Source organism: Amblyomma maculatum, chromosome 2 (assembly GCF_055883805.1).
Source record: "Amblyomma maculatum isolate TAMU_Amacu chromosome 2, ASM5588380v1, whole genome shotgun sequence".
NCBI lineage: Eukaryota > Metazoa > Arthropoda > Arachnida > Ixodida > Ixodidae > Amblyomma > Amblyomma maculatum.
The window spans coordinates 23,290,115-23,309,406 of NC_139345.1; the positions used below are offsets into that span (position 1 = coordinate 23,290,115).

The window sequence follows — 19,292 nt, forward strand, 5'->3', positions numbered from 1 at the left end:
ACAACCACCTACAATGAGTTACGCCGCCGTCGTAAGCCATTTTCTGCCGCATGCAACACCCTGTTACGAAACGCTTGCACTGGTCACTCCCCAAATGCCACTGCTACCTTCCCAGCAGACTTTTCTCCAGCGACCCAGGCACTGCCAAACTGACATCTGGCGAACCACGGACTACCGGCCGCTGTGCTACCATTGTGGCGAAGCTGGGCATGTTTGGCGTCGCTGCCCGTACAAAGAGACGGGTCTTCGCGGGTTCACCTTCGGTGCTAGCTGTCCACAGCCGGGAGAGCGCCCACGGGAGATTGCCGACTGCCTTTATAACCCAGACACAGTTCAGTGCCGCCGATCACCTTAGCCCCGCCGCTACAATTCCTCCAAGCCGCGGAAACAGTCTAGAAATCCTCGTAGGGTCAACTAGACACAATGATGATATTGTGGCAATGACAATAGAAAGTGACAATATTGTGCCAAAGTATTACCGCCAACAGATGGAAATGCAAACACCAGAGCACATGGTTTTCCGCGCAGTCAGAGCAGTCTATCTAGCGTTGGCCCTCCAGTTTGGGAATCCTTCTAAATCTGATATGCCTTGCATTTCACTACGCAAACTGGCGCTTTTAATAGTCACCACCATGGCGCTGAAATCATCTGTCTTGGCTATGAAGGGCTTTAGTTCTGACTGGGCCTGCCTCATCATGTGCATGTTCCAAATTCCAGTTTAGGTCAGTCCTTGGGAAACCATGCTTTGAGTTGTTTGTAATAAAGAACGAAAGCATGAAGTGCATGCCCGGTCTCTGCGAATTTCTAATTCTTCACAAAAACAAAAGATAGGAGGAAAAATAAAGATGATTACACAGGTCACACGCCATGCGCGTGTCATTCACCCCTGGTTTAAGAACTAGACCACCAACTCCAGTCTCTTAGTTCGTGGTGAAAATGATGTTACGAGACGCTTATGCACTGGTCACCTCTGGCACTGTAAACACATACTTCGGGCAATATCAGCAATGAGTTAGAACATAACTGCAGCAATTGAAAACACCAGTCTGCCTAGCGACATCGAAGGCGTATCGGAGTTTTACACGCATCCTCAAACTAGTTGATGGACACCAGGCTTTGCTGATTATGTAGAATGCCACATGCTCCAATGTTCGCATTCCTTTTATCACAATAGTACACGATTAATGCATGCAAACAGTTCTGCAGAGTGCTCAATGAGGCATGGAAAACTCTTCTGCTGCTATGTCCCACTCAAAAAAAAAAAAAAAAAAAGAAAAGAAAGAAAAAAAAAATGCATTTTTGATGAAGAACACCACAGTAGACTATTTATACTAGCTTGAAGATCTGACTAAACCTGACCTACAAATAACACATTTACCCAACTGGTATAGCTTATTTAAATTAACAACTTTGACTGCCCTAAACAGAAACAAAATTGTTCCGAGTTGCAGAATGAAAACTAATCTAATAAGGTTAGAATTTGTGAATGTAGATATCGTTACATTGAAGAACCATACACCAGTAATGATTGCATTCACAATGCTTAAGGGTGAGTGAAAAATGAATAAACCAGATAAAAAAAGCGAGAAAACAGGGCACACTGTTACTCATTATGCCAGTGTTAAACATGGTCACCTATATCAAACCCCTGAAGCAATTATTAGTTTACAGCACAGCTGTTAGCGTCTACCCTAAGCAGTACAAAAATCTCATTTCTAAACTCAATAACGTAGAAATAAACTTGGAACTTAATTACTACTGCATACCTTGCCTTATTCTGAGAAGTTGTGTTTGCTACAAAGGCTCGAAACAAATGCATCCAGGACAACTACAAGGTTTGTCACAGTCAAGTTTTTCATATAAAAAACTAAGCACTGAGCACACCTTGCTTACCACTTGGAAAGCTAAAAGAACATGATAAAAGCACCTCCATGATAGCAGTTTTTCAGCAAATACTATTAGTATTTGTAGCTCATTTTTTTTGATAACTTGCCCCAGACTTTAAACAGCATGCAAGCTACATCTCCACAGCCAGAATTACCCCCTAAGCCAACCACCAGACATTAATATAAATTACATGGGCTCCAACATCAGGCTTTGTTGGCATTTATAGCTGACAAAGGTGTGCTTGTGTGCTTGCGTGTGTGCAACTGCACACACGCAAGCACACAAGCACGCACACACTAATCACTCAGCTGATATGATCAACTTTCAAATTTTGACATTTACCAAAGCTACCAACTTATATGTGATTTACGCATATTCTGAAGCTGCCCCACAATCACACAACTCATCCCTTAGCATATACTACATTCACTATCTTTATTCTGATCAACTGCACTTTGAACATGCTAAGGGGCTACACGAATAAAAAAAAAAAAATGTACGCCTTTCAACACCAGCATGAACTTGAAAAATGAGTTAACACCATGACATCAACCAGAGAATGCTTCATTTTGATTGGCACAAGAATGCACCTCTATACCCGGCACTAAAAAAAACAGTCACGTGATATTTTTCTATGGTGTAGTAAAGATATTTAAAAGTTTTAAACAGCCATAGTTTTAAATGTAGCATATGAATGAAAAGAAGCTCACTTTCAGAAGAGAGACAAAAAATTTGGCACACGGTTCCTTCAAGTTGCCATGATGAAACACAGATGCCACAGCATTGCAATTTCCATCTGCCCAACACAGCCATTCTGTAACGCTGCAGCAAGACAAAAGCTCTTTCAATTTTATCAGAAAAGGCAACATGACTAATGTTTCCAGAGAAAACATACCAAATGCATTAAATGAACAAGCACGCAAAATAAATTTACAAACTCTGCGCCCTTGGCACAGCAATATGCCTTCCTAAGCATGCAAAAGCCATACACCTGCCCTTGACTATTTATGGTTTGGTTCGGTTTATGGTGTGTGTAATGTCACACAAAATTAGGCTACAAGGGATGCCGTAGTTGACTCCAGAAATTAGAATGTGGTTATTAAATGTGCACTCTATTGTACTTAAAGATTCTACTCCAGCGTCTTTTCATTTCGCAAAGGATTTTGTTTTGGTGATGGATAGTTCAATATGTTTTTCTGTTCAGACAGTTTAGTCATAACGACACCTTATTCTGGCTTCTAGACTTTACAAATGTCATTTTCTTTTATCTGCCTTTATTTTTAATTTTCGTACACTACGGTATGCATTGTTCTTGTTTTGAAAAATTACTTCTTTAGAGTTGTGTACATGTGCTGCCAGTTGGTCCCTGCTATTCTGATGTGTAATCCAGAGTGTAGCCTCATTCTGCCATTATATTGCCAATGTGGCCAAATAAATACTTAATTTTGTTTTAAAACAGCAAGGTTTCTAACTTTCTACTTGATATTAAATTTTTTTTTGTACAACAGAAACTTAACTGCATCTAAACAGCAATTGTGAACAAATTAAATAACACGGCCTAAACGAACGTGCTTTGAAGAATGGTATGTATTCAAGATATATCTGAAGGAAATGCACTCACTTCAGTGGTGACAATCGCCGGATTGCTTGTATACCACCAGAGCCTCCCAGCTTAAAGGCAACATCCTCACGTGGTGTTACAAGAGGAATGCAACAGTCAGTCTTGAAAAGGCATCGATGCATCAGCTCTATAGCAGATTTTACCGGCTGGCTGTGGTACACTGCACCCAAAATTTCTTCACAAGGTACCCTAAAAGAAATCCAATGAGAAACCAAGCATGAGGTAAATTATGCGTTTTTTTTTTCTTTCTTTCTTTCTTTTTTTTTTTTTTTTTAGGATTGAAGCGTTAAGATATCATAGATCGTTCAGGAAAAATGTTTCTTCTAAGAAACTAAAAACACATGGAAGACTGCCATCAAAGCATAACATAAGCGGTACGAACACAGACTACTAAGAACAGCAAACTCTCTACAATTACTTTAAATGATCTGGTAAAAACTAGCAATGCTTTGTAGAAACAAATTTTCGCACAAAAGTTTCCGATTTATGTCGTTAATATTACTTCAGACTTTTTTTTCCCATTTGTAAATAATGACGTTAAACAGCAACACTATAATGACTTCCGATAGGCTATGAACAAATACAATTCATGGCAGGGTATTTTATTACTCCTAGCAAACAATGCTCTACTACACACCATAGAGAGCATAGAAAGTGAAAATTGTTACAGCTCACTTTCTGCTACACCTGAGATGTGAACAGCTGAAGCAATTAGTGAGGCATCCAAATATGCTGCATGGCCAGTTCTTCAGCCAAAAATTTTTAATGGCACGAACTGAAAACAAAGTATCCACGAGATCCTATGGAAGACCTTGAATAGAACTTCAGAATGCACCTTGCATATTATAGAAACGAGATATGAATATTTCCAAAGGAATTCAAGTAGGACCTTAGCAATCACATTTTGGAGCCATTAGGAGGAGGCAACTTTTTATTGCTCTGCTGGAAATGTGCGCGTTGTGCAACTGCGAAGGAGGCACATCGCACGAAGGCGGTACAAGTTGGTGAGAAAAAAGAATACTGATTGAAACGTGTGGGATAAGTAAAGCAAACATGGACACACTGGTGCATGATTGGACAGCAGAAAGCACCCGAGCAGCGCCGACGTCGCTGTGACGGAAGGTACTGCTGGGTGCATCAATCGAAAGCTGAGCTTTGCTCGACTGTGGCATGTGCGCCTGAAATGCTAGCTCTTAAATAACACCGAAGTATCTGCTGTTCTCTTATTTTAGTATTCCACCTGTATTTACCCTCCCTCTGTAGTTACAGGCAATTGTGAAAATCGGGCAATTCAGACATTTACCTACTATGCCGCTCCTAAAGATGTCTCTGCCAGCAGTCACATAGAAAAAGTGAATATGGTTACTAACACAATTCTGCATGCTTAACCCATGCTTAGCATTGTTTTCTTACTTTCATGCCAATTTGGCATCATTTATCTTCCTATTTGTGCACATGTTTATGCCTACGAGATGCAAAATGCTGCTCATTATACGCAAGCCCACTGCAGAATACACAAAATAAGGCCTCACCAGCTCCAAGGTTGGTTTTTGGCTTCAGCTGCTAGGCCTGATTGCGAAGGCCTACATTAATGGACTGCTTGCTCAGCTGTTAGTTCCCCTTTATCGCATTTTTCACCTTTTCAATTTGGACCCTCTATATCATGGGCACAATTAAAGTTTTTGTCTGCACTCTGAAACACACTTGTGCATTCATCTGTAACACGCTGATGGCAGTACAGCAGTCGAATGCCAAGCTCGTGGAAGCAGTCATCTCCCATTGTGCACATGGTGCATGACGAGACTATCTCTCATGAGATGCCAGAGAAGGCAGATAAAAATATAGAACCCTTCCTCCACTAGTATGGCGGAGAAAGGGTAAAGTGATGCATTTGGTAAGGTTTATTTTTTGGATGTCTTTACAATAAACTGAGAGTCCGACAAAATTGATTGTCAAATGTACATCAAAAAATCGCTGGAAATTTTTAAACGCCATCAAAGCACATCACCACAAATCACACATTTATGCCAGAAAAATCATGGGGTCCTGGGGAATTGAATAATGCATTCGAATACTCCACTCAAAACTATGTTCGCCTTCTATTGAGACTGAAATCTAACCAATGTAAGATAATATGTATGCATTGTCTAAAGGTGAAAGAGAATGTTAATCTAACCAGTGCTTTCTTAATTATGTTTTGCCTTCAGGGGCAGCTCTGGAAATATTTTAATGTCATCATATTTTAATGAGATTACTGTAGGTTTTTATTCTGTTCCGGAATATGTGCAACCATCCTGGCAGCCATCTGACATTTCTGTCTAGATGCAAACCAATTTTAATGTCTTATTTTAGTGTGTTTCCGTAGGATCACATCAAATGACTGCTATAAGTAGCACTATTCTCAACATCGTAAACATTTTACGCCTGTCAACACCTTCTCCCCGCTTTATTCACTTCATTAAACAATGTTTAAGATTTACACTGGATCTACTCATGCCTTCTATAAAAGGCCATTTCAGCTGCTTCTTCAGCCATTCAACATGAGTACAGGTGCTTTTTCTACTAATGTTTTAATGCCATCACTGCATCACATGAGCATCATCAGATTGTGTAGAACAGCAGTGTAAAAAATGCAAAAAGCAGTTCATTCTCAAGTAAACTAGTGAAAAACTCACCGCAGGTAGGACACGGTGCCTTGAGTCGCCACGGTAATCTCAAAAAGTAATGAGAACCATGGAACTAGTGCCGTGAGAAGTGGATGGTTTGGATCAACACAGGACACCATCTAGAGGCACCGGTTGATGGGAGAAACATTGCAAGAAAGTAGTTGGGTCTCCAATCATACAACATTCCCCAGTTACACTTTGAACACAAAGCCGAGTAGAAACAAGTGTATGGTAAAAGGCTAATCTGCAGGTTCAACAGCATAAATGCGTACAGGACAGACTGTGCTGCACTGAAAGAGGGCTCATTTGGCATTTATTTTGTGCAGATAAATCATAGAAAAGATATATATATATATTGCCAATGCAAACCATTCAACTTATCTAAGAAGGCATGTAATTTCGCAGTGCCACAGCGACTAACAGTGCCAAAAAGGCACTCCGTAAATTATGCAGGAAAAAACGAGAGATACATCAACAAAAAAAATTCAGGAGAAAAACAGAACGATTCTGCTAATGCAAATACTGGAACCCACTGAAAGTTCCAATGCAGGCAACCTTGAATGTTGCACAAACTTAAATACAAGCAGCCCTTGAAACAAGAAATATCTTTCACAATCAAGTGAGAGCGGAGAGTCGCCCTCTGTACGCATGTTCTTTCAGTGAAAAAAATAAATAAATAAATAAATTTATTATGCTGCGTCAGGATAAGTATTATCTTTAATGCGCCTCCCTGATTGGAAACCCACTTGAAGCTTTCCCAGCACTCCCTTTGCCTCGGCCCATTTCTTCAGTCTAGATTCCACTACCTGCATTGTCATCCTGACAATGACAATGCAGGTAGTGAAATCTGTCTTGTCGCCTGAGTCCTTATATCAAGGCCCGATTCTGTTACATTTCCAGTCAGCTGGTACTTCCGCCTCAGCCAACACCCTAGTCAACAAAGCCTCCATCTGCGAGGGCACTTGCAGTCTCATTGCCTTAATCTCATATTCAGCTGCACATGAAAAATGTCGACATGATGGAACCGTGGAACGCATAGTGCCCAAGATGGCATCCTTATCTCGCACTGCCCTTGCTCAGCAACAAGTGGCCACAATATTCAGCACGGACACTTGATTCTGTATGTGCAAACCCTAGATTTGTCTTAATTTAGTTCAAACAGCTGATTACTCTGCACAGCTGAGACTATTAACAAAGCCTTGATTTTACCTCTTCTTTCCATACTTGCCGAGGAGATTCACTTCATTTTTGGGCCTCTCTAAAGGTACGGGACACATTCTGAACAATCAATGCCACCGCCAAAAGTAATGTAGCGAAATATTTCCTTCTCAAAGGTATTTTTATCCATTTTCTGAATGGATATATTATTTCTGTGAACTTTTGTGCGCTTCAAATTTTCCCATTCCAAGATTTTTTCGTTTGCAAGCAATATATAATAGTATTTTCTTTTACGTCATAAGAGAAAATTGTATTCCTCCTTTGCTTACTAAGAGATAGCCCCCAAAGATGAGAGTCAGGCAGTCCCTTCAGCAAATATTTCCTTCCAACTGAAGTCCCACTCATCGTGCCTGCTTTCTTTCTCACTTACTATAAGCACCCATACCCATGTCACTCACAAAAACTTCATATTTTGATTGATCTGCTCAGTGGACGAACAAGATTCATAACGAAGAAAGAATGTTCATAACGAAGAAAGCCGAAGTACAGTTTGGATGACAAAACAAACTTGTTCTTCTCTATGCAGACAGATGCCTGAACTAGTAACCAGAACAAGGTAAGAAAGCTGTCACATTACCTTGTGAATCAATTCAATGCATTTTCCAAGATCCTCTTCTGGCACAACCATATCGTTTTCAGACAAGGAAGCACCTGGTTAAAAATTAGGCATGTGAGTAACTTGACTCAAATAATGCATGCCCAGTGCCCGACTATGTGAAGGCTTAATTCAATGGTCCCATCCAAAAATTCAGAGATAAAAAATATGAAGCACTGAAAGAAAACACAGAAAGCCTTGATGTGTTATGCGACAGCACAGAAGCACAATGCGAATTGTTATTGATAGTATCGAGAACAGAAGCCGTCGAAAGAACTTTGCTATCTACGGGTTGAAAGAAGCAAAAGGCGAAACACTGGCTTTGCCTCACGAATATGTGACAAAGGAATTGTTTGAGAAAAAAATGGGAGTAGAAATTGCTTGTATTGAAGCAATCTATCGCATAGGAAAAAAATATTCTCATGATTACAGGCTGGTGGTATTGCGTTTTTCTAACTTGAGTGAAAAGACAGAGCTTCTTGGGAATGCATCTAAACTAAAAAGCACTAAAATTTCAATCAGTGACGATTACTCGCGTGAAGTTCATAGTAAGCGCAAACATCTGTTGCGGTATGCAGATGCGCAAAAAGATCACGGGGCTTGCTCAGTTAAACTTATTTACGACAAGCTAATTATTGATGGGAAGCCGTTCACTTGGGACGCGGAGCTAGAACAAGTAGTATCTGCCAGAACCTTCTGACGTACTCAAAAAGCATGCACTGCGCGCAACCTTGTTCTTCCAATTGTGAACTGTCGCAGTGCCATGAATAAGGTTGACGAGTTGGCTGGCCTGATAAGCTGTGTTAACGCTGACATTATCATAGGGACAGAATCATGGCTAGATGGTACCATTGCGAACAGCAAAGTATTTCCTAGGTCATTCAACGTGTATCGCAAAGATCAATCTAGAAGATCAAAGATCAATCTAGATCACGGGGAAGGTGTTTTATTCTTATCAGGGAAATACTTAAGAGCCATGAGCTAATTATTGATATGCATTCAACTGAGTCCGTGTTTCCCGTTTATTGCAAGAAGAGTCAAGCTTTGTTGTAGGTGCCTTTTATCGCCCCCCCCCCCCCCCCCCCCCTCTGCTTCGGATGTAATGCGTCAGTTATGCAAAATAGCCGGCACTTTTTCCGCCGACTGTGTTGTTCTTGGAGCAGATTTTAACTTTCCAGATGCTCCAGGGGAGGACTGTTCTTGTGTTCTGAGAACCAATTACGCCCATTACTGTGAACTGAAAGCTATGTCTGACACACTTGGTTTTTTCCAACATGTCGCGCAGACAACTCATGGAACTAATATTTTTGATCTGCTCTTTTGCAACACTATTGATTTTGTATCTGATGTTTGGTGTATACCTGGCATTAGCGATCACCACGCTGTGGTCGCTAACCTTGTCACTACTACTCCTAAACTTAAAACCGATGTTCCTAGGAAAATTTTCCTTTTCGGTAAAGGGCAATACACAAAAATTTGAGGCTCTTGAAAGCAGCTTTTTGTCGTTCGAATGCATGGCTGAGCACTTAGATGTTAATGACCTGTGGCTCAAAACTTTTCTCAGGGGTGGAAGCATGCTCGAGCATTTTGGAGCAGCTTTGGAGTAACGAAACGAGTTTTGGAGCATTTGAATTATATTTTGAAGCACGTCTCTAAGGTCAAACACCTTTGATAATCGCAGTTTTCTTCTTCTGAAATAAAAAATGTCCACTCTGATTCCTTTTCATGCAAGTTCAATGCCTTCACAAGACAAATGGCCAAAGCATGTAAAGATATATAACATAGGCCGATCTTAGCAAAAACTTGGAACAGACTAGCAAAAAACGTAACGCTAGGTGGCGCACTTCATAACTGAACATCTAGTCTGACCTAATGCATTTACCTATTCTGACTCGATAGATTCAAATGTCGAGTCTACCACCTCGACGCGCTCTAGCGGCGATACTAACTTGGAGTTGATTAATGGGCATGACATTTCCACTCCCTATCTTGTGCATATTTATTTTAATTATTTAGAATACACCTCAAGGCTTCCAGATATGGGGTGTTACATGATCTTTTTTGATCCTATGCCTGGGCTGATAAATTCCTGAGCACATGGATATTTCGTCTCCTAAAAAGGCGCCTTCAGACCACAATAATGTGCCTTGACAAGCTTGGCGCTAGTGCTACTTCCGTGCTTTTTGCCTACCGTGGGATCAAAGATGACTGCAGCACGACTTCGATTATCTTGTCCGTTTGTAAATATGGCTAAGGTCTACAGAGGTTTAAGTAGGCTCGAGCATTTTGGAACAACTTTGAGATATAAATAGTTTGAATTGAGGGGTAGCCAATCCATACTACAGCTTTTCACTTCATTGCCTTCTGCCAATAGTTCATCAGCCTTTGCTTCAGCAAAGCTGGGGCTCATTTTTATTATTTTGGTGACAGACCCCGTATGCATTTCCAACACTCTTGAGAAGCTTCCTAGTGACTGACAGCTTTGGCTTACCAACCCATAGCGCTTCAAGTATGGTTTTGTCTGCCGTAGGCCTGGCAAGCTTGTCACTGACAAAGAGGCGCGATGGTGAAGTACCTGCTTGTTATCCCAGCAGAACCATTAGAATAACTCATGCAGTTTTTGCAGTTGGCCAAGTTTCCTTCTTAACGGCTCACAGTAGCTTGCGCTAACTGCTTCACTTGCTGATCTCGCCTCTCTCCCACCGATGATTTGAAAGGCTGAGAGGAGGTGCTATGTCACATGCATAGTGCTTTTTTTTTTCTCGCAATTATCTCCAATTGTCGGTAGCTCATACTAAATTTACTTGCAAACAAATATTTATTATGCTCCATGCTTCCTTCCCTTACATAAATTTTATTTCTATTAAGCCCAGTGCAAGATGTGTTATATCTTTGCCACTGATGCAATGACATTGTTCTTGTCTTCTGCTAAGTTTGAAGGCAGAACATCAAAGCAGCCAATTTGGAGCAGTTTTGGAGCAATATTGCATTTTGAATCGGGATGGAGCCGGGAAAGCAGTTTGGAGCAGCACTTCCACCCGTTTTCTTCAACAGCCGCCAGCATGCGGCCTTATCACTTAGCACATGGAATGATTTTGCACTCTTTGTTCATGCTCGTTATCGCAAGACACAGTGTTATTTTCTTGGTAGCGCAGGATGCACCGAGATGTATCATGAATGGTTCCAGCCACACACTTCTGTTTCAACAATGTTCTCGGTTGTGCTAGTCACTTTTTGAGTCTTTATCTAGATGTTTCTGTGACGACTTTAAATTGAGTCCTGTCAAGTGCACCAGGAATTCACAGATTGATGACCGCCGAGCACGCCTGCCGCCGCCGATCGCTTAGTTCTTTTGTTGGGCTTGTGTAGCCCAACAAAGAGTTCATTTGAGCGCAACTTCAGTCTTCTCATTTGTCGCCAACAGCAGTGTCACCCCTACGTGACAACATACCGGAGCATGAAAATCCCCTCTGGCTACTGCAGGCAGAGCCCAATACAAGAAATAGCTGCCCTGCAAAAAAATATACATAACAAACCACTTACTTACCCCCGCAAGAGGAGAACACCTGTACCACACCACAGCCAAACAGTTACGTCGTCATTGACAAGTATGTGAATGTGGAAGTTTTCAGTTCTGCTATGCTATGTTAAATAACAAATCATAAACACCAGAAAAAGTCTCCCACAACTGCTACCACAACAACAACAACAACAAAAAAGCATTTAAAGCCAACTGTACCATGAAGCCAGTAAAAGCTTACTTTGCTCATTGATGCAGATGAAGAGTGGACTGAAGATCTTGCCTAAAACAAGGCGCGATGTTTGCTCAGGCTGTTCCTCCAGCATAGCACCTACTGTGGCACACGCAATACGAAAGGCAACCTTATCCATGCTGGAACCTTGTGGTTGAAGGAAAAGCTCCACCACCTGCAACAATTCAACATGCTATCATCCCAGCGGCATCCTACTCCATTTACAGCTGCGCATAAACATTACAGAGTAACAGTACATGGCAACTTCCGATTCTATGATCAACTCACCTGAGAAGAGATTCCCTCATAATAGCTTTCCACAGTAACACCCTTCCTACTTGGAACCCTAGCAACGATCTTAGCAAATGTTTCACACTTCTGCCAGTCAGTCTCAGACACTACACCTCCAGAGCTGTCCACTGAAAAGGAAGTGTGACAAAGGATCCTGTGAGTAACACAGGGATCCTTGCATTCATTATCACAACACTCTGAAATTAAAAAAAAAAACAGTGTTCCTGCCATCAAACACTTGAACAGACCATTGTTGCCCCGCAAGTACTGATGCAAAGTGGCAGATTTCTTACCACTCCATGCATCGAATGTGCCCAGGATAACTTGAGAAAGGCCTCCTTTACGCAGAAGACATTGTGTAAGAAGCTGTCCACAAATGTCCTTTAGCCACTGCGGAGTACTCTTCACACCTGGGACCTAAAGAAAGCGTAGAAGGCATCAGGAATACCATTAAGACAATCAACAAAACTGATGATATAGGCAATAAACAATTTTCAAAGAGTTCAATTAGGCATGTTTAACAATCTTGACACATTGAAAAGCCTTACAAAAGAATGTGGTAGGTGATAAAGCTAACAAACTAAAGATGCAAGCATGTGCAAATCTGTAGTGAGGCAAACATACGTTAAAATATGGCCATTAAATTTACTTCACAGTGATACGATTAGTTGGTTCCTGTTGATCACAGTTCATCCCTAATACTTCATGCTGGGAATTTCACAATGAGACAATCAGACCTGCTTCGACAAGTTGGCCTATCTCACCCGAGGACTATAAAAGCACAGAGTATTAATGAAAATTACACTACAGGCTTTTGAGGACCACTAGTTTTAATATAACTGCACCTATACTGCAAACATATAAATTTCTTATATTGTTTGATAATGGAATTTAACTTTAATCCTTTTAGGGGCAGTATTTTATTTTGATTCAGAACAAATGTTCCTCTGTCAAGACAGATCACCGAAGCCTAAATAAAGCCAAGACAATAATTTTTCAAAGAAAAACACTACTGCTTAATTGTTAGCACTCACATATAACATTAAATGTATTATTAAGAAGGTTGGAAACCATAAAATTAAGACACTCAATTTATAAAACTAGCATCCTGGAGATTGTGGAGTTATCTTCAATTTAATGATGCACAAGATGAAGAAATTCAGAAAATAAAATTACATTAGTATATTGATATGAACATCTGCCTGCAAAGAAATAGCAAAGGATGCCCAACCAAGCCGACTGTTTTGAGAGATTGTTTGCTGCATTCACCAGTTCTTGTGAAACGGCACCCTATATGCAAGAGATGCCAAATTTGCTTCACTCTAAGAAGTTAGTGCTAGGTAATGCTGAGCCTGAGAAAAGAATGCAAGTCCGTAATGCACACAATTATGTACAAAGCACCTTAAAGAGTTAAGGATGCATATATTCTACCCTTAATGTAGTTACCCATAGCTATGTCTACAGCTGCTAATGTGCTAATGTAAGAATAGTCTTGCAACTGGAAATGTCCAGGGAGCCACAGTGTTCAACGTCAACACAGTAATGTTAAATATACATACAGGCTTTGTTACTGTGCACAAGTAGTATGCATGTCCAGTCACTTACACCTTTTGCCTTCAGCTGGGATGCACTAGAAAGCAAAAGCAGGAGTTCTCGAACAATGATGGGCTGATATGTAGTTTCCAACAGGCGCTGCAAGTCTAAAGTCAAGTACTGCCTGTCCTCCCACATTTCTTGAATCAAACTGATATCATCAGCTGGTGCACTAGCTGCAAAAAGCAGGACAAAAAAAAAAAGGCATGTCATTATGATGGTGCAAGCATAAACAGAGTACAAATTTTTTCTGTTCAGTATTTAGTATTAATGCTGCTACAAATAAAAATCACGCCATTAAAAACATACAAGCCTGACAACAGCCTGGAAAGCACTGCTAACGTACCTCTACATTTTGCCAGTGAAGAAGCCACCTCTGGAACAGTTGATGAAAGGCTAGCAGAGTTGAGATCAAACTTAATGTCATCTCTCCCATCTGCAATCTGCAAATTAAAATGCAATTTGGCAGCAACAGAGTCCTCACACACTTTTACCACCAACAGCTGAGCATACATTATAGAATGACAACACATATGCTGTCATGACATATGCATACGAGACAAACAGCACATGTTAAAAACAGTATCTAGTGCATAAATGCAATCCATACTAAGCTGAGGTGCAAATAATGTCTTTGCTTTCAGTTTAAAATTCATAATAAAGACTTCAGAGGACATCCAAGTACATTCTTTCATCTCTTCATGGATCACACTTCATCCCATGCAATATATATCAAACTCAAAAAGCGATCTGAAAGCAAAGCGGGCAGCGACTCACCCATGTTTACGGATGGTGCTTTCCGAGCTTTTGTAAAGAAAAAATTTAAAAAAAAAACGCACACACAATTTTTCTCGCATAGCTGAAAGAAGAAAGCCCTCTAGCAACAATCCAAATTGTTCCTATCTTGCTGGAATCTAATCTTGAGATTCAAGCTTATTTCAATTAAATCTTGGGACCAACAGTTTTGGCGATTAAACTGTTTCCTCGAAACAAGATTTATTGTTTTGTCGGTACCATTGTTTTTGAAACAACAGATATCAAGCATATCCTTTCTGTGCAAGGAGTATATATATGTGGCAATTTACTGTACCAAAATTATGGGCTTGCAAAGAACATTGCTCAATTTATAATAAAAGATGTGCAAAATTTGCTCAAAATTATTGGCGGTCAGGAAGAACGTGGGGTGCCTGTAAGCCACTAGCCTCACATATAGGCTTTCTTTTATTTTTGCTCATTAACTTCGTCTGTCGAAGGACCAAACACCAGAGGCCATGGGTCACTCATACCAGAAATGTGCCTACATACCTGAGCAAGCTGAAAGACAAAAAAGAAAATTTACAACAGTTCATAGGTTCCTGCACATTTATCAGCCCAGTTAGGAGCTGAAAGGAACTCCAAGTGGTGCAGAATAAGATTATCCCATATTGAGGCAAATGTCTGGGAAGCCATTCATACACTTGATGCTGGGTACAAACAAAAGCCCTCAGTAACAAGTCGCCATCTGACAATAATATATGTGGAGTTGAAAGTCCTGCTTAGCTAGCATTTCGAAAGTAAAGCTGCAGCAGCTTTCAGAGAGCTTTGAAATTTTCTAGCCCATGGACTGAATTCTAGCCCGGCTGTTGCATTCTGATGGAGGTAAAAGGCAGGAATGCCCATGTGCTGTGTAACGTCTGAACATATTAAAGAACCCCGGATGATCACAATTAATCCACAACCCCTGACTGCAGCATTCTTCATAGCCCATGTGCAGTGTTAGGATGTTAAATCCTATGTATTTCATTTATTTGACTAAAGCACAGCCATTTCACATGGCCTGCATGTTAGTTTTACGCCAAAACAGCTACCTGAATTAAAAAGGCACTTAGCTGGACTTACTTTACGAATTGGTGCATAACAGAGTTGCAGTAAGGCTGCCAGAATGTCAACAAGGTGGTGATGCAAAACCATGCTGCAAAGCTCGGGGCTCTGGGTACACATAAGGAGTGCCCGCACAGAAGCCACCAGGTATCGATGCTTTTGCCATGGCAATAAGCACGCACTACAGTTGGGAACACTGCTGACTGTCCGTTGTTCAAGTGGCAACCCCACACCTGGTAACAGGTTTGGGTTGATCCCAATGGCTACAACAAACTGTACCAGGCCCTGCACTGTCTTCTTCTGCAGCACGCTGAGGCAGTTTGGAGGAGCAGGTGGTGCTTCAGAATGGTGAGAAGGCCCTTCAGGTTCTAGTGATGTTGCTGCCAAGGACAATGCGTCCAGGAGATCTTTGAGTACAATCAGCAGAGAGATGCAGTGATCAAGGAAGTGCAAATGACAGTTTTCGCTGCTTTCTGGTCGCAGCAAATGTGGCGCATTCAAGGATATTATTCTTCTAAGATCTCCATCAGCTGACACCTTCTCAGCAAACCAGCTCAGCCTCTGTTGCAGCACTAATGTGAAGGTACTTCCCACTTCCATTTGGATTCTGGCATCTGAAATGTGAAAAGCTTTTAGTTGGACTGAGGCTTTTTGCGCAATGAACTTGATGTCCCAGTATTCACAAATCTTACTGGCTGGGTCTACGTTACTAGCAGAACTTCCTGCATAAAATCCTGTCACTTGTCTCAATTTTGTCTTTTTCTTGGCCTCTATTGTCCCAGAACTGTTCTTTGGCCATATTTTGGTGGAGTGCTTGCTGATGACACACCTTAGGACCTGCAAGGTTTAGAGTTCGCTCCTTTTGCGGCTTCTAAAGTAAAGTAAGCTCTAACTTCTCTGTTAGTGAGAATTGTGAACCACAAGATATCTCAATCCACACGGCTCAGCACAGCCATAAGCGAAAGCAATACATGACAGTCTGCACCAAGCATAAAAAAAAGAGAACAAGGTAGACTCTGCTGAGATAGCATAAAAGTTCACCTAAGCTCCGTTCTGATGCCTCTATAATGGTGCACAAACCACACTGCTGTGCTCTGAAGTACTGAACTCGCTAGTGAACCCATTTATGTTTCGTTTTCCTGTTCCTTTAGTTATTACGCTCACAATAATTGGTGCAAGTAAGCTCCCAGTGGGCTTATTTCATGTCCAATAGGCTGAAACTCTATGCTGGTATTTCATCCCATCGGGAAGCAGGGCAACATCCGGTTCATAGTCACATGCACGAGACTACCTCAAAAAATTCAGGGAGCACTGCGACGATCTAACGTGCACAGAGGCAAAAGCCCATTGTGCAGTTGTGGTGGCTACTAGGTGTCTGTTGAGGGTTGCGCATGAGGACCCAGTGCATGTACAGTGCGTGAGTTTAAGACGTCTCAAAGCTTACTAATAAACTAATTTGCTATGAAAATTCTGCTGGCTGCCAATCTTGATTACATGTGCAGACACTCATACACGCACCCACCCCTCCCCTTCCCAAGCATCATAAGAATGCACGCCGAGTTACACCGTTACTTTACTACTTTAATCGGCCATTATTCCCAATCTTCCCAACGAGCACACTTTTGCGTCAGCTGAAAGCAACTAAAAACTGCTACAAAAGCGACTTCTATCAATGAAACGTCAACAACCGTCGCCTTCGAAGACCAAACAGAGCGTCATGAAAGCAGCTTACCTTGGTCCTGCCCCGACGTGAGAACATCTATGATTGATATTATCGTCTTCACATCTGCAGTCGCCATATTTCAGGCAAGCCAAACAGTTCAAGAACGCAGAATCAAAACCGCGCTCAAAGAAGCTGCTCAGAACCGCGCCAACCGCTTCAATGAGATCGCGTGACCGCGTCCACTACGGGTGCGTTCCAATACCCCCTCGTAGACGTCTACTTAGACGGCTACGCGAGCAGCCGCCATCTTGGGACGCGTTCCAATTCTCGCGAAGCAGTCTCGCGAAGACGGCTTCGCCGAAGTCAACATCGATGCAGACTACTTTGCTGTCTAAACATGGCGGACAGAGCGCGTTTCGCGCTGAGCGAGTCGTGCGTGCGGTTGTTGCAGTAGTTGTACGGTGGTCGTGCTCTTTGCGAACGCCGGAGTATATGCATATGAACGATCTTTCAAACGTGAGTTGTTACGTCAATGTATGCGCTAGCTAGAGGCTAATTTAGCTGTCTTTATGGTCGTGAGATTCATAGCACTGCAGATTCTTTTACTGCGCTTAAGAGGAAAGCGTGCGTTGGATGCTGTTGGTCTTCTTTTTTAACTTGACGAGTTTCTTCAGTCGTGATGTTATCGACGAACTCGTCGCTTTCTGGGCACCTCGTCGAGAGTCAGGACGGCTGCTGTACGGCGCACGTGTGTGTTTCTATCTTGCTGTAGTAGCCGCGGCAAACTCTTCCGCGGATTTTCAGTTAATCTCGGAAGAACGAACTCGCCTGACGATGCCGACTTGTTGCGCATTGATTTTTTTGTGCCTGTACATTATTAAAACGAGTTGTCTTTGGTTTCCTCGTCTAGTGACTACAGACAACAGGTGCAACGGCACAGTTTTTCGTTTGCTGTAGCCGGTTATCACCTTTCGTCCGTAATCCCCTCAAATTTACAGTATTTTGCATGTTTTCATTCTTACAGCTGTGTCAATGAGAGATCTGAGAAGCATGTACACTTCAGCATCAGTAATAAAAAAGGAAAAACGGACTAACGTTCTCTTCCGTCAATTCGTGATAGGGCTCATTGAGTGAGAAATCTGTCTGCTACAAGTTAACCTATTAATAGTCTATCTACGTTGTGGCGATTACATATGTAATATTGTTGCTGCAAAAAATCGGCGAACCGTTAAAAACGTAATTTTCACCTGTACTGTCTTAAATCTTTAAAGAAAACAGCATTATAATAGTTGTTAAAACGGTTTAGTTCAACATTTATGCCGCGAGGTGACGCTAGGCGTAAACAGGTAGACGCGTTCCAATACACGAACCGGAAGACGTCTACGTAGACGTCTACGAAGCAGTCTTGCTAGACGTCTAAGAATTGGAACGCACCCGTACGATAGCAGAGGACGCTAATAATGACTGGCCTTGACTAGCCTCGTGTTGACTACTATCGCACCTGCGGCTCATAATTTGTCAAAGCCAGTCACGGAGACACTTGCAGCCAAGCCAATTACAGTGCGCAGTATCCTGCAGCGGCAGTGCGTAGATGTGTAATGAGACTACTACTATTGTGTGCTATTTTCTCACATCTACTCATCGGCCGTGGATGTAGTACCTTCCTGGCAATGTATCCTCAGTGAAGTCAAGGTGAAGTTTGGTGGCTGAAGATGGCATCGAAACTCACCGCTACCGTACGTGCAGTGGGCTCCAAGCGGCTCAACGTGCCGCAGCGCGCTGCACTGGTGCTTACCAAAGCAGCCGTGGATCGCGTTAAGGCCCTGTTAGCCGCAAAGAAAGATGTCATCGGTTTGAGAGTTGGCGTCAAACACCGCGGTTGCAACGGCCTCACGTACGTCTTGGACTACGCCACCGAGAAGGGCAAGTTTGATGCCGAAGTGCAACAAGACGGAGTGAAGGTTTTCATTGATTCCAAAGCTCAGCTCACTCTTCTTGGCACAGAGATGGACTACGTTGAAACTGAGCTGTCCAGTGAATTTGTTTTTAATAACCCTAATGTAAAAGGAACTTGTGGCTGCGGCGAGAGCTTTACTGTGTGACCTCTGGCCTAGATTTTCTTTCGGTTGTTAGGTAGCGAATGATA

At 41.9% G+C, this 19,292-nt stretch overlaps 2 protein-coding genes across 2 annotated transcripts in view; one reads left to right on the forward strand and one right to left on the reverse strand.

The window, feature by feature from the left end:
- Tango6 (transport and golgi organization 6) overlaps positions 1-17,387 on the reverse strand; it is a 40,797-nt gene extending 23,410 nt beyond the window's left edge. The window contains exons 1-11 of the mRNA XM_084593443.1: positions 17,216-17,387; positions 15,502-16,097; positions 13,970-14,066; positions 13,636-13,799; positions 12,324-12,447; positions 12,028-12,158; positions 11,749-11,914; positions 7,970-8,043; positions 6,184-6,293; positions 3,509-3,697; positions 2,598-2,709 (exon numbers count right to left, since the gene is read on the reverse strand). Of these exons, the coding sequence (XP_084449569.1) occupies positions 2,598-2,709; positions 3,509-3,697; positions 6,184-6,293; positions 7,970-8,043; positions 11,749-11,914; positions 12,028-12,158; positions 12,324-12,447; positions 13,636-13,799; positions 13,970-14,066; positions 15,502-16,097; positions 17,216-17,282 (1,830 nt within the window). The 5' untranslated portion in view covers positions 17,283-17,387. The remainder of the gene's footprint in view (positions 1-2,597; positions 2,710-3,508; positions 3,698-6,183; positions 6,294-7,969; positions 8,044-11,748; positions 11,915-12,027; positions 12,159-12,323; positions 12,448-13,635; positions 13,800-13,969; positions 14,067-15,501; positions 16,098-17,215) is intronic.
- A 1,295-nt stretch (positions 17,388-18,682) lies between these two features.
- On the forward strand, positions 18,683-19,281 carry MagR (Iron-sulfur cluster assembly 1 homolog MagR). The gene has a single exon (XM_084593446.1). It carries the CDS (start codon positions 18,859-18,861, stop codon positions 19,246-19,248), a length of 390 nt encoding a protein of 129 aa, XP_084449572.1. The 5' UTR covers positions 18,683-18,858; the 3' UTR covers positions 19,249-19,281.
- Positions 19,282-19,292: the final 11 nt, after the last annotated feature.